Source organism: Cannabis sativa, chromosome 4 (genome assembly GCF_029168945.1).
Source record: "Cannabis sativa cultivar Pink pepper isolate KNU-18-1 chromosome 4, ASM2916894v1, whole genome shotgun sequence".
Lineage (NCBI taxonomy): Eukaryota > Viridiplantae > Streptophyta > Magnoliopsida > Rosales > Cannabaceae > Cannabis > Cannabis sativa.
In genome coordinates, this window is record NC_083604.1 from 12,386,811 (window position 1) to 12,401,701 (window position 14,891).

At 29.9% G+C, this 14,891-nt stretch overlaps 1 protein-coding gene across 2 annotated transcripts; it reads left to right on the forward strand.

Moving 5' to 3' along the window:
- Positions 1-477: 477 nt before the first annotated feature.
- On the forward strand, positions 478-11,822 carry LOC115712087 (agamous-like MADS-box protein MADS4). Of its 2 annotated transcripts, XM_061113281.1 has the most exons (9): positions 1,442-1,704; positions 1,845-1,879; positions 4,440-4,518; positions 10,302-10,369; positions 10,475-10,574; positions 10,738-10,779; positions 10,871-10,912; positions 11,039-11,175; positions 11,389-11,822. In XM_061113281.1, exons 1-9 carry the CDS (start codon positions 1,666-1,668, stop codon positions 11,465-11,467), a joined length of 621 nt encoding a protein of 206 aa, XP_060969264.1. In that variant the 5' UTR covers positions 1,442-1,665; the 3' UTR covers positions 11,468-11,822. The 2 variants fall into 2 exon arrangements, with proteins under 2 accessions (XP_030496177.1, XP_060969264.1); XM_030640317.2 differs by lacking the exons at positions 1,442-1,704; positions 1,845-1,879 and adding an exon at positions 478-995.
- The last annotated feature ends 3,069 nt before the right edge of the window (positions 11,823-14,891 follow it).

Genomic DNA, 14,891 nt, shown 5'->3' on the forward strand with positions numbered 1-14,891 from the left:
ATTTACTCATAGTAATATATTATCAATTTAATTTATTATATATAATAAGTATATTTCGTCAAGAACAAACGAAAAACAGAGGTATGCTCCACCACTAGTTGAGTAAATCCGTGGTTGTGCAACAAAGAGCATTACTTTTGAATTAATTCTTCTTCTTTTGTTTTTTATTTTTATTTTTAAAATAACAAATTATTTTAGTTTTATCTTTGCAGATTGAAACCAATTCTAATTAATTAGTATTATGATTATTTGAAGATGAAGGGTCATCTTAGCAATTACAAAAAACAAAAGATCAGAGAACATAGAAAAAGCTCAAAGATTTTAAGGTTGGGTCACACTATTTACCCGTAGATCAATCTCTGTATTCAACCCATGACACGTGTAACACATATAGACAGGGACCGTATACGTACATTGATTGTCTTAGCTTATAGACTCCCCCACTTTTGTGGTTTTTCCTAAATACATTTTTATCTATTTTTCTTCATTTTTTTTTTAAAAAAAAAAGGCTTGTTGTCACGTGTGAACTTTAACTTAATTAAATGCGTAAGCTGTACGTTAAGTTTTTTTTTTTTTTCATTCCTAACCATCTACTAATGTGGTATATTTATATACCTATCTTAAAAAGAAGATAAAAAATAAAAATCAAAACTTTATTATTATCATCTGATCATAATTCTTAGAGAGAGATTAAAAAGAACAAAAAGCTAACTAGGTTTGGTTTAGCATATATATGCATTTGGGTATAGTTTAGTTTGTTTGTTTGTTTGGAGAGAAAATTTAGTGAGGTCTGAGAAGAGAGAGAGAGAAATGGGAAGAGGGAGAGTAGAGCTGAAGAGGATTGAAAACAAGATCAACAGGCAAGTGACCTTTGCAAAGCGAAGAAACGGGCTTTTGAAAAAGGCCTATGAGCTTTCCGTTCTATGCGATGCTGAGGTTGCTCTCATCATCTTCTCCAATAGAGGAAAGCTGTACGAGTTTTGCAGTAGTTCAAGGTATATATATATATATTTTCACCAAAACATCTATATAATATATATGTATCATAAGCACAAAAAGGTATAAGATGAGCTATAAAGCAAAACTTATATGAAAGAGAAAGCTTTTGTTTTAATATTGAAATATGTGTGAGTATATATATATATTTATTTATTTTGGTGATTCCTCTTTTGGATCTCGAATTACTAGCTAGTCTGGTTTAAGGGTTTTGGCAAAGCTGGTGAAATCTCTTTGTATAAAGAGAAGTTGTGTGCTTATATTTGTGTTTGTGGTGTTTGTTTTTTTTGTAATTTGTTTGGTTGAATTTCGAAACGTTTTTTCCCTTTATTACCGTTTTAGTGAATGTCTCCGCGTTTTTAGCAGGGCTGAGTGTCTCTGTGGTGGCATTGGCTGCTAGATCTGCAACTGGAAACGCCATAAAACATCATTATAATTATATATATATGACTATATATCTCTTCTTCTTTTATTAATTTATTCATACCATATTTTATATTATAATACAATAATAATCCATATATATATATATAACTATATGTTATGCTTTTGTTTTGTGTGAACTCTTTTTCTTTCAAACTTTTTCTTCCCTTTCCATATTATGCGAAAAGATCCGATCTTTCAATGGACCAAGCTTGGTAGGTTTTTGGCTACAGCTCTCTCTCTCTGATGGCACCTTGGACAACTTGGCTTCATTCTTCCAAAACTGTATTTTTTCTGTCACATCTTTTTCTCTACATTTATTCATATTTTCCCACTTCTATGATATGAGCCTGCTAATTAGGGTTTTCTTTAAGCTTTCATTATTTACTATTAAAAGTTTTTCCTTTTTTTTTATGGGGAGCTAGGGTCAGGGCACTTGGGATGGTCATCATATCAGATCGTAAGTTGATCTGATCGGAATCTATAATATATTAATTAATTTTCCAGGTTGGGAAATGAAACAAGAGAGAGAGGTTGCTTCTGGGTATGGGTTAAAACATTTTGACGGTATGTAGCTAGCTTTTTCAGATTCAAGAGTTTCATTCTTTCACATATCACTGGATTAAATCTCTCTCTCTCTCTCTACATTTCAATCAAAGTCAAGTCCAACGAGGATGCTTTCGATCAATCTAAGTGGATCGATCGATCGATCCAGACATTTGACTAATCTTAATTTCTGACATTAGGGTTTACTGTTTCCAAAGCTCACTTTTTTTTTTCTTTTTTCCCCAAAAAGATTCAATGATTAATCATCTGATTATTGTTAATCTATTTAATAACTAGTATTGTAAATTAGGAGGTAACCCATTTAAAAATTAAAATATTTGTTTTTTTGGGATTTACTGGCTACATATTATTATTTTTTTTTTTTTGAAAGGCTGGCTATATATTATTAGTTTATATTCTGGTAACAAATTAATCATTTTAGGTTTTTTTTTCTTTTTGAAATGGAATTATTTTGGGTTCTAGTTTGAAATAAATATTAATTAAAGCTGTTAATTAGTTAGAAATTTGGGGTTTTTTTTGTTAGAAGTGTGCTAAAAAAATGATATGTAGTTAATTTTATTAATTGTTAATTTTCATTTCTAGTTATTGTTTGAGCATCTCCAATTATATTTTTTATTTTTTAATTAAAATAGAGAATTATTTTATTGTTGTTACTAGTTGTACTTCCTGCTTTAGTTAGTATTTGATTATTTTAATAATATTTTATAATTTAAATTTATCAAATATAAATTAATTTTATAAAATAATAAAAAAAATTATAGTGCTTTTATTAAAATATTATTAAAAAAGTTTAGCGAAAAAATAAGGAGCTTTCTACATTTGAGAGTTCCTTATCTATTTTTTATTATAGAAATTGTTATTTTTTGTATGGTTAGAGCTTATTTTTTCAAGTCTAAAGAGTGTGTTTAGAAAGTATAGTTAGAGATGTCTTATATAGTATATATAACATATCTACATTTGTTTATTATTTGTTGTTTAGTTGAAGAGAAATATGTTCTTTAAGAACACATGTTGTTCTTTGTTGAGGCATATATCTTCTTATATTTATATCCTTATTTATTTAAGCACATAAAAGGAGTCATTTTTTAAGAAATTGTTCATTATCCAGATTAAATCTCACTAAAGACGAAAGACGAAAGGGCCATTTAATTGAAGAGATATATGTATTTAGTTATTTGGGAATAACCAAAGATGAAAAGGCTAATTAATCGAAGAGAAACACCTATGGTTATTTGGGAATAACTAAAGACGCTTCTATTCAATTAAATGAGTGTTTTGTCTTCGCTTTCAGATTTTCTAAAATCATTTTTTTTTTAAATTTTTGTCTACGATGTTTTAATAAAACCAAAGATAAAACTAAATTTTGATGAGTGCTAAAGTAAAATCAATGAAACAAGCCTCTTTAGACTTGTATCTTCTGTTTTTTATTTTTTTTTTTTACCAAAAAATAAAAAATAAATGTGTTAATTGTAGTAGTAAAACTTTTTTTATTGCATTTTCAAAACTGAAATTTTTGAAAGATAGAAGTAAATCTCAACAACTAGCTAGTATGCAGCGTTCCAAGGATCCTCCCAAACATGTCATAGTGGGATCGGTCAGGAGGCCGGAAAAGTTAATGCCCGGTAATCATGCAGGCCTCGCAACCGATCCCAAACTACCTCGCTCGGGAGGTTGCTTTCATTAAGATGCACACCATTTTGGTATAAATATGGTTGCTTCTATCAAGAATATGATCAACATTAGTTACACATTCATGTTATTAACTCCGCTGTTAGATAATAGTGTGATTGATTTGCATAAAGGGATATTGCGATAGAAATATGAAAGTTGTGTTAAATATGGTTATGTTGAAAAAATTTAAGTACTTAGATAACTTATAAATTTTCACTATAAAAATCCATGTTATCCAATCTTCCACATTTGCATCTAGTAGAGCACGTATATACAATGGAACTAAAAATTGATTTAGATATTTTTTCTGTAAAAATATAAATTTAGGTACACTTTCAGTACAACTTATACTCTTGGCACAAATATTTATCTATCTATCTATATGAATATATATATATATATATATATATAATATGGTTTTCAACATATAATATTCAACCATCTATCATTCTTTTCGAAACAAACACGCATGATCTTTTGCATTGCAAGATATTAATACAAAAGGTCTGATTTGATCTTCTATCTTAATTTTGTTTGATGCAATATATAAGTCTAATTTTTTTTACCATAAACCAAATGTAGAACATATATACTTGTAATAAGTTTGGCCCTAATATATCCTTATATAATCCTTATTCAAAATGTTGTTATATGAAGTGATATAGTTATTAGTTTACATTGTGATCAAATGTCTAGGAATTCTTCGTGAGGAGATTATTATGAAATAATATATGCATTTATTAATTTAGGTTTTGTGATGATATACATATATTTATACACAGCATGCTAAAAACACTGGAAAGGTATCAGAAGAACAACTATGGAGCTCCAGAGCCTAACGTGTCTGCAAGAGAAGCCTTGGTAATAATAATTATTAGTTATATATATAAATATATATATTTATATTTTTGGTTTATAGATTGCATAAATAATGTATTATCTTATATATATACACATCATGTTTGTTACTTGCATGTTATTTGTTAGAAATATGTATAGCATATGCTTGTTTGTAATGAGATAAATTGATATCTTTGAAAAGTGAAATATATGGCTTCTCTTTGACTTTCCAACTTAACTACGATTAGAATATTAAAATTAGCTACACATTTCTACAACACTTTAGTTTAGAAATTTTTACACATTTGTGATAAAAATTATCTAAGAACCTTAAGTAATTTCTAGATAAGATTTAATGTAGAATATACTAGCCATGTGAACTCTAGAAATATTTAGATGTGTATGGATACAATTCTAACTAGTAAAAGAAAAATCTAGAAGAAATAATTCTAACGACGGGTAAGTAACTACAAATACCCTATCAAGAATTCTAAATTGTGTAACCAATATCCAAACTATCAATAAAGCTTACTACTTTCTCATACAATCCTTTTCTAAGCCAAACTATTCTCTACTATATACACAACAACCTATCAAGTATTACCATACTACTATTGTCATCATATTACACTATTCACTAAACACATTATAAAATTTTCACCTAAACAAATCACAACTATTTACTCTATTCTAATTTAACAAGCCATCAGTGGTATCCGAACTCTTTGGCTAGCTCACACTCTGTCCATAGAACCTATATTTTTGTCATATTTGTTACTTTCTTTCTGTAATTGGGCTCATCCAACTGCTGTTGTTTGATTTATCAAATATCTTCTATTCTAGTGGAGACCCCTTTATCAAAAGCAAGAACCATAGACCGCTTGCATAAATTGCCTTTCCTGAGACTCATGCCCCAGCCCACTTATTTGCTGGTCACGACCTCTTTGTGGGAGAACTAGTACTTCCCTTTGGGACAAGATTTCACAACTCTATCATTTTCATGAGAGCCCATCTATGTAGTATACTTTGTCTCTGACTTCCACTCCAGGCGCAGTCCATCAACATGAGTTTGGAGTCCAACCACTCTTCTCTACGTCTTCCAATTTTTCATGTAGAAAACTATGAAAAATTATCGAAGAGGAAATCGCTATTCTGGAAGATATTACATCTCTTTCAGAAGATCAAAAGAAGGCATTAGAGGATAATCAACAAAAGGATTCTCATGCATTATACTTCTTATAGCAAGCTATGACATTCAATTTTTTTTTTCACGGAGTATGGATGCAACAACGACAAAAGAAGCATGTGACACGGTGCAAGAGGAGTTTTAAGGAACAGTTAAGGTACGCACAGTTAGACTACAAAAGCTTAGAAGAGATTTTGAGAATCTTAAAATGAATGATAATGTGACCGCAAAAGATTACTATTCTAGAATTAAAGAAATAGTATATCAAATGGGAGCCTATGAAGAAATAATTTCTGACAAAAATATAGTACAAAAGACATTAATATCTTGTACAGAAAAATATGATTCAATTATTTATGTGATAGAGAAAACTAAAGACTTAGAAACTCTATCACTAACTAAATAATAGGCTCTCTTGAAACATATGAAAGTAGACAAGAAAGGTATAAGGAAAGTGAAGCTGAAAATGTCTTCAGTCTAAAATCAATCTGTGGTCTCAAAAACCAAAAGCTGATGGGAAAAAGATACAACAAAAATAAAAAGAAAATAACGACAAGTATCCTCCATGTGGCATTTGTAAAAGAAAAAGTCACTTGGAGAAAGACGACTTGTTTAAAGGAAAACCACAGTGCCAAAATTGTAAAAAAAATTGGGCACACTAAAAAAACTTGTCGTTTAAAAAAATTCCATCAAGCTAATTTTTTCGAAGAGAAAAATAATGAAAGTAATCTCTTATGTATCTGCCAAGCTGCATCAGAAGAAGGAGAAGATACTTGGCATCTTGATAGTGCTTGTAGTAACCATATGATAAAAAATGAGAGCATCTTTTGCAGTCTTGACATATCCAAGACTAAAGTCAAAATCGATTAGGTGACTTCATGGAAGTAGTCGGTAAAGGCACTATTTCCATTGACCTTAAAAAGGCAAGAGATACATTAATGATGTACTTTTGGTATTCGACATCAATCAAAATCTACATATTGTTGGCCAAATTATTGAAAAAGGGTACTCTTTACATTTTGAAGGAGATTCTTGCACAATCTATGATAAGCAAAATATATCCTTTCAAATTATAAAGGTAAAAATTAGAAATAACAGATACTTTCCCATATAATGGAGATATGCAATTGGAAGAAATGTGGCAATACAAGCGCAAACAGATGAGTCGTGACTTTAGCATAGAAGGTTTGGTCACTTCAACTTTCACGGGCTAACGATCCTCAAATAGAAGAATATGATGCGAGACATACTAACAATTAAGGAGATCAACACAGTTTGCGAAGGATGCATGCTTGGAAAATGACATCGTCAACTTCTTTCGTCAAGCAAAGCTTGGAGAGCCAAAAAGCCACTGCAGTTGATCCATACAGATGTCTGCGAGGCAATGCGCACTCCATTAAATGATCAAAAATAAGTACTTCATTCTCTTCATGGATGACTTTACTAGAATGACATGAGTTCATTTTATGCAACAAAAGCCGCAAGTTTTTGATATTTTCAAAAGAAATAAAGCCCGTGTTGAAAAACAAAGTGGACATTATATCAAGACAATTAGAAGTGATAGAGGCAAAGAATACACTTCTAATGAATTTAATAAGTTCTGTAAAGATGAAGGGATGGAGCACCAACTCACTTTTGGATATGCACCAAAACAAAATGGCATATCTGAAAGGAAAAATAGGACTGTTATGGAGGCATTAAGAGCCATGCTACTAGAGAAAGGTCTTCCAAAAAGATTTTGGACAGAGGCAGTAAGCACTGCAGTCTACTTGCTCAATGGATGTCCAACCAAAGTCGTGCAGAATAAGACGCCGAACGAAGCTTGGAGTGGACGTAAGTCATCAGCAAAGTATCTCAAAGTCTTCGGCTGCATATGCTACTCTCACATTCCAAAAGAGAAAAGTGGCAAGCTTGATGAGAAGACTGAAAAAATGAATCTTCTTAGGCTATAGTACTCAATCAAAAGGTTATCCGAGTCTACAACTTAGAATCAAATAAACTAATAATAAGTCTAAATGTAAAATTTGATGAAGATGCTGCATATAACTGGGAGACACAAGAAGTTGAAAGAAAGACAATCAATATTCCTCTACCACCAAGACAAGAACTTGATCAAAATGAAGTTTTTACTCAACCAACAACAAAAAAACCATGACAAGCTATTGAATCCCCACCAAACTCACCAGTAAGGCGAACAAGACTGCTTGCTGGGATCTATGAGACATGCAACCTAGTACTTACAGAGCCAGAAAGTTTTGAAGTAGCTCAACAACAAGAAGTATGGAGAAAATCCATGAATGAAGAGATAAAACTGATTGAAAATAATGAGACTTGGGAGCTTGTAGATCGACAACATGACAAAGAAAGTTCATGAGTCAAGTAGGTCTACAAGACAAAACTCAACGTAGAAGACTCTATCCAAAAGCACAAAGCAAGATTAGTTGTGAAATGATACTCTCAACAGTATAGAGTTGATTACAATGAAATATTTTCTCCAGTAGCACGCCTTGACACTATTAGGGCTTTAATAGCTCTAGCCACATAGAATAAATAGAAGATTTTTTAACTCGATGTGAACTCGGCATTCCTAAATAGTTATCTTGAAGAAGAAATATATGTAGAGCAACCTCAAGGTTTTGTGGTGCAAGGACAAGAAGATAAAGTTCTCAAGTTAAAAAAAGGCTTGTATGGCTTAAAGCAAGCTCCGCAAGCCTGGTATAGTATAATCAACCACTACTTCACTAAACAAAGATATAGCAGGAGCAAAAGTGAACCAACATTATACATAAAAACACAAGGTATGAATGATACACTAATTGTCTCTTTATACGTTGATGATCTCATCTACATAGGAAATAATGAGAAAATAATCAAGAAATTTAAAGAAGACATGATGAAGAGTTTCAAGATGATCGATCTAGGATTAATGCTCTACTTTCTGATGATCGAAATAACTCAAAAAGAAGATGGGATCTTCATCTCACAAAAAAAGTATACGGAGACACTATTGAAGAAAATCAAAATAGAGGGACGCAAGACTGCATCAACTCCATTACACAACAATAAAGCTCTCAAGAAAGAAGATGGCTCACCAAAAATAGATGAATCAAAATTTTAAAGTCTAATCGGCAGCCTACTCTATCTAATTACTACAGGACCAGACATAATATACGCAGTTAGCATTCTATCAAGCTTCATGCATGATCCAAGTCAAGTTCACTACGGAGCAGCCAAGTAAATCCTCAGATACTTGTGAAGAACAAAACTCAATGGTATTTGGCACGAAATTACAAATGATTCTAAACTGATTGGCTACACGGATAGTGACTGAGCAGGATCAGTTCACGACATGAAGAACACACTTGGATCTGGAATATTTTCTTGGGCATCAAAGAAGCAACCAACTGTTGCCAAATCATCTATAGAAGCAGAATATATTACATCAGCTATGACTACAAGCCAAACTATATGGCTTAAAAGAATACTTGAAGGCATAGGAGAATTACAAGAAGAAGTTATAATGATCTTTTGCGTAAGTATATCAGCTACAACAATGGCAAAGAATCCCGTATTTCATATAGCAGAACGAAGCATATAAGCATCAGATATTATTTTATCAGGAAAGTAGAAGCAAGCAAAGAAATAGAGCTCAAGCACTGCAAGACTGAAGAACAATTGGTAGATATTTTCACAAAGGCGTTACCAAGAGGAAAATTTGAGCTACTACGAGACATGATTGTTGTTATAAAAATTTGTACCAATGAGAAGTATTAGAGAATGTGCTACACTTTTTTAAAACACCTTAGTCTAGAAATTTCTACACATTTGAAGAAAAAATTCTATAAGAACCTTAAGTAATTTCTAGATAAGATTTAATCTGGAAAATATTAGCTATGCGAACTTTAGATGTGTATTGATACAATATCTTCTAGTAAAAGAAGAATCTAGAAAATATAATTCTAACCACAAAATGTAAAGAGTAAGCAACTATAAATACCTCATCAATGATTCCAAATTGTATAACCAACATCCAAACTATTAATAAAGCTTACTACTTTCTCATACAATCTTCTTCTAAGCCAAACTATTATCTACTATATACACAACCAACTGTAAAGTTATCACCATACTACCATCATCATCATCATACTATACTAGTCACTAAACACATTACAAAACTATGACCTAAAACAAATCACAACTATTTACTTTATTCTAATTTAACAAACCATCAATTACTGTATATATCAAAGAAATAGTACGAATCAAGAATATTCAAACTAACTAACCAGTACTGAATTTACAATCCACATTATTAGTGTTTCAAATAAATAAACTAATAATCTAGTAATCTACCTTATTACCTCATATTGCCTAATTTTACTTTTCTTCCTATGATCTTTCTGTATTAAGATAGATACTGTATATCTTTACATTAACATGCACGAGAAATTGCACTAGAAGTAGCTCATGACATTTTAGGTAATTTAGTTGAGATGAACTAGCAAATAAGTGCGCCACTAGCTAATTTAGCTACTATATTGTTCATTTGTTCTAACATATATTATATGCATATATATATATATTGATTATAATATTATTCCTTCTAAAACTATAGGAACTGAGTAGCCAACAGGAGTATTTGAAGCTAAAAGCACGCTATGATACTCTGCTAAGGAATCACAGGTTAATTCATACACAGTACTAGCTATTAATTAGCTGCAAATTAAAGATGTTTATTTTTGTAATATTGTAAGCATATATGCATCTGATGTTAGTTATCCACCGTAGAAACCTTATGGGAGAAGAACTAGGAAACTTAAGCAGCAAAGAGCTCGAGTCACTTGAAAGACAGCTGGATACGTCACTCAAGCAGATCAGATCAACGCGGGTATTTATTTATATATAAATATATATATATATATATATATATATTAACTCATTTATAATTATTTATTTCATTTTTATATATAGAGGAAAACCCAGTTTGAAAGTGCCAAATAATTTGTGGTTTCATGAACTAACTCTGGACTTTGTTTTGTCTTATAATGTAGACCCAATGCATGCTAGATCAGCTCACCGATCTTCAGCGTAAAGTATGAAAAATATGCTTTATATAATATGCCACACTATATATATGTTTACATAAAAAAAATTGAATTTTCTTACCTCTATATATGTATGCAGGAACATTTTCTTAACGAAACTAACAAGAACCTGAAACAAAAGGTGATAACTGTACATCAACATTATTTCAACTCTTCTTGGTCATATATATATATATGATTTGATTTGTTGTGTATATATATATATGTGTGTGTGTGTGTGTGTCTATAATGTGTTTGTGGTTTGCAGCTGGTGGAAGGTTACCAACTAAGTTCACTCCAACTTAATCCAAGCGCCGATGAGTATGGGCGGCAATCTCATCAACAGCAGGCTCATCATGATGTGTTTTATCACCCTTTGGACTGTGAGCCCACATTACAAATTGGGTATGTACTAATTAATAATCCTATATATATATAAAGTACTAATTAAAACTCACTAGAATTCAATCATGGAAGTAATAATACAATACATTTTGTGTGTACTGGTTGAGTAATTAAGTAACTTAATGGAAGAAAAAGAAAAAATAAAAACATACTTTATCCAAATAATCTATTTAATAATCGTCGATTTTGACATTTATATATGATTAATTACAGATATCAGGCAGATACAATATCAGTTGTGACAGCCGGTCCAAGCGTGAATAACTACTTGCCAGCAGGCTGGTTGCCTTGATTGATCATATCAAACTAATTAAAGGGAAAAAAGATCATAATAGTGATCAAATCAATATCACCATGAACCATGGCCTACTTAAATGGGATATGGTTGATTTCTTTTGTTAAGTAATATGCTTATAATTATAATTTGTGTTAGTTATTTTGCCAATTAATAATAAACCATATATATGAATATATATTAGTTGGCCAGAGTTGTATGCGTATGCATGCATGTCTTATATATTATAACCACCCAGCACCTTAAATTTAAGGGCACTATTATTGTGATTGTGTGTGTGTGTTTGTATTGTTTGTTTTAGAACTAATAATTTTGTGTGTAGTGTACTCTAAAAAATTCAGTACGTACTCAATCTTGTGTATGATTTTTTCATATTATTTCCAATTTTGCTGTGAATATATATATAACTATGTTATATACTTTTATTATTTTTGAACTTTCGAATATTTTTCCAATTTTCACCTTTTTATGAAATAACTATTCTATTTCCAAAGGAAAAAATAGATACTCCACTCAAATGCTTAAAAAATTTAATCTTGTTATGAAATATTATTTATGATATCTAAATTACTAAATTAATTATCACTATTAATATTTGGTTGTATTTTTTTTTTATTACATTAATTTAATTTTTCATTATTTTAGTTATATTTTAATATAAATAAGAATTCACCGCATTAGAATAAATAATTAAGAAATTTTCATTTCGTTTCTCTTTCTCTATTCAACTTCGTCTTCTTTTCTTTTAATTTATTTTATATTATTTTATAATACGTTATAAACACGAGTTTCTACCCAAGTCTCAAAGTAAATATTTTGTTAAAGTTCTTAAATATTGTTTTAAGGTCACCATACACTAATTATATATTTATATATATACTTATTTGACTGAAATAATTTTAATTTTTTTTTCTTTTTTATCTATATATCTATATATTATATATGTATGTATATAATTTTAAATTTTTATTAGGGTTGAGATGCAAAATGACCTTAAATTTGGTAACTAAGTTAGTAAATGTCCACTTTTAAAAAAAATTAAGAAAATGGCTAAATCTAATAAATTAGCTAATAAAAATTATAAAAATAGCTTTATCACATATATTTTTATATATATAATAACAAAATTAAGTTACATATTTTTTTTAGTATTGCATATAATTATATTGTAACAAAAATAAATAAATATATTAGATCATTTAAATATATACAACAGTATTAGATATATCGTAGTACAGAAAATTAATATACCATAGTAATAAAATTATATACCACAAAAAAATTATAACAATACTAAATTAATACTCAAAAAATATATATATCATGCTAACAAAATTATATATGTCACCATTAAAATATGAATACATACCAAAAAAATTTATATAAAATAAAATAGAAACTAAATATCATATTAAACATAAATAATATATTATAGACAACAAAAATCATATACCATACAATAAAACGTATACAACTACAATAAAAAATAAAACAAAATAATATAATATTATTAAAAAAAATTATATATATCATATTAACAAAATTATATATCACCTTTATGTATACTAAAATAAAAACTAAACATGCATTATCTTAAATAAAATGATATACTATACAATAAAACTTATATACCATATAACATAAAATATATACCTTACAATAAAAATATATCTAATAATAACAACAAGTAAAAATAAAAATATATAAGATGCTAATAAAATTATATATCATGTCAACAAAAGTACAATAGAAAATAAAACTTAAATATTATTTAAAAAAATTATATGCCGTATAACAAAAAATACATATACCATACACCAAAACATATATACAAAAAATAATAATAATAAAAATATAGATTACTAATATATATATGTATGTATACTATACTAACCAAATTATATACCACAATTAAAATATATATACCATGACCATTGTATATAATAAAATAAAAACTAATTAAATATTATTTAAAATAAATAATCATACAATCAAAAAATATATAAATAATAATTAAATATATGTAGCATGGCAATAAAATTATATACGTACATTAAAATATTTTTATTATGCTAATAAAATTATATACCACTATTATACATAGGGAAATTTGACAATATATGCTTAAAAATAAAGAGTACACTAAAACTATGCTAGCATTCTTTATATTATGAAAACTATACTTAAAACATTTATCCCTTACAATTGTACCCCTAAAACAAATAAAAAATATTCATAACACTTTCTCTCTCTCTATCTCTCGGATTTCTCTCTCTCTCTCTCTCTCTCTCTCTCTCTCTCTCTCTCTCTCTCTCTCTCTCTCTCTCTCTCTCTCTCTCTCTCTCTCTCTCTCTCTCTCTCTCTCTAGAATACACACATTGCCACCACCGGAGCTAGTTCGGCCGCCTTACTCAAAGGGAACTTGAAACCCAACCAAAGCTCTAAGAAAGTCATTCCTTTAAACAATAATGGGTATGTAATTTCTTTAGTAATTATTGTTTGATTTAGATGTATTTATGTTGAAAGTAATAGATCTACACATATCCGTGGTTTTTATGTACCCTTTTGACACCCTTTGTCAATGAAACACGAAATGCAGCAAGTCTGCGAGTTTACTATTTTTTTTGCAATTTTAGCGATATTTGTCGACATGGTTAGCGACATTTAGCGATTACTAGCTGACAAGAGGTTAGGGACGACATTTAGCAACATGTATCGACATGTAGCGACACAAGTCGCGACACATAGAATTATTGTGTTATATTGTGGATATTTTTATTTTTCTCGACAAGTTCGCGACATTTGTCGACATACTGTTTTTGTAATTGGTTCGCGATAAGTAGCGATAGGTTCGCGATATCTTGCGACATATTGGTTTGTTATAATTTGTGGTCATTTTGGTTTGCAGATTCAAATGTGTTTGTAGTTGTACTATATGATGGGGCTTGGGCAGTTGAAGGTTTCAACTGGATTTTCAATAATCCAAAAAGTAAGATGTTAATGTTTGAGGTTGACACTACTTTAGAAAAGATGAATGATATTTTGTATGAAGAGTTGGATATAGACCCTATTGTGTATGAACTGAAAATAGAGGTGTGTTATATGTACATGAAAGGCAATATGATACCGCCAGAAGTTTTAGTGAAAGATAGTCAAGTAAGATTGTTCTTAAGAATGAAGGCAAAAATGAGTGTGGAGAACTTCTTTGCCCTTTGTTTGTGACTAAGGTTAAAAGGCATGCGCTTTTGGGGCCTACTCCGCCAACTGTCCTCCCAAGAAGTGTTGTTGGGAGTTTTGTCCCAGAAACAGATCCAGCCGTAGGGATGAATGAGCAGGCCCCTACTAATATAGATGAGGATAATAGGGTTGACTATGGATTTGACCAGTTCAATGAGTTTGATGGTGCATTTTACAACAATGA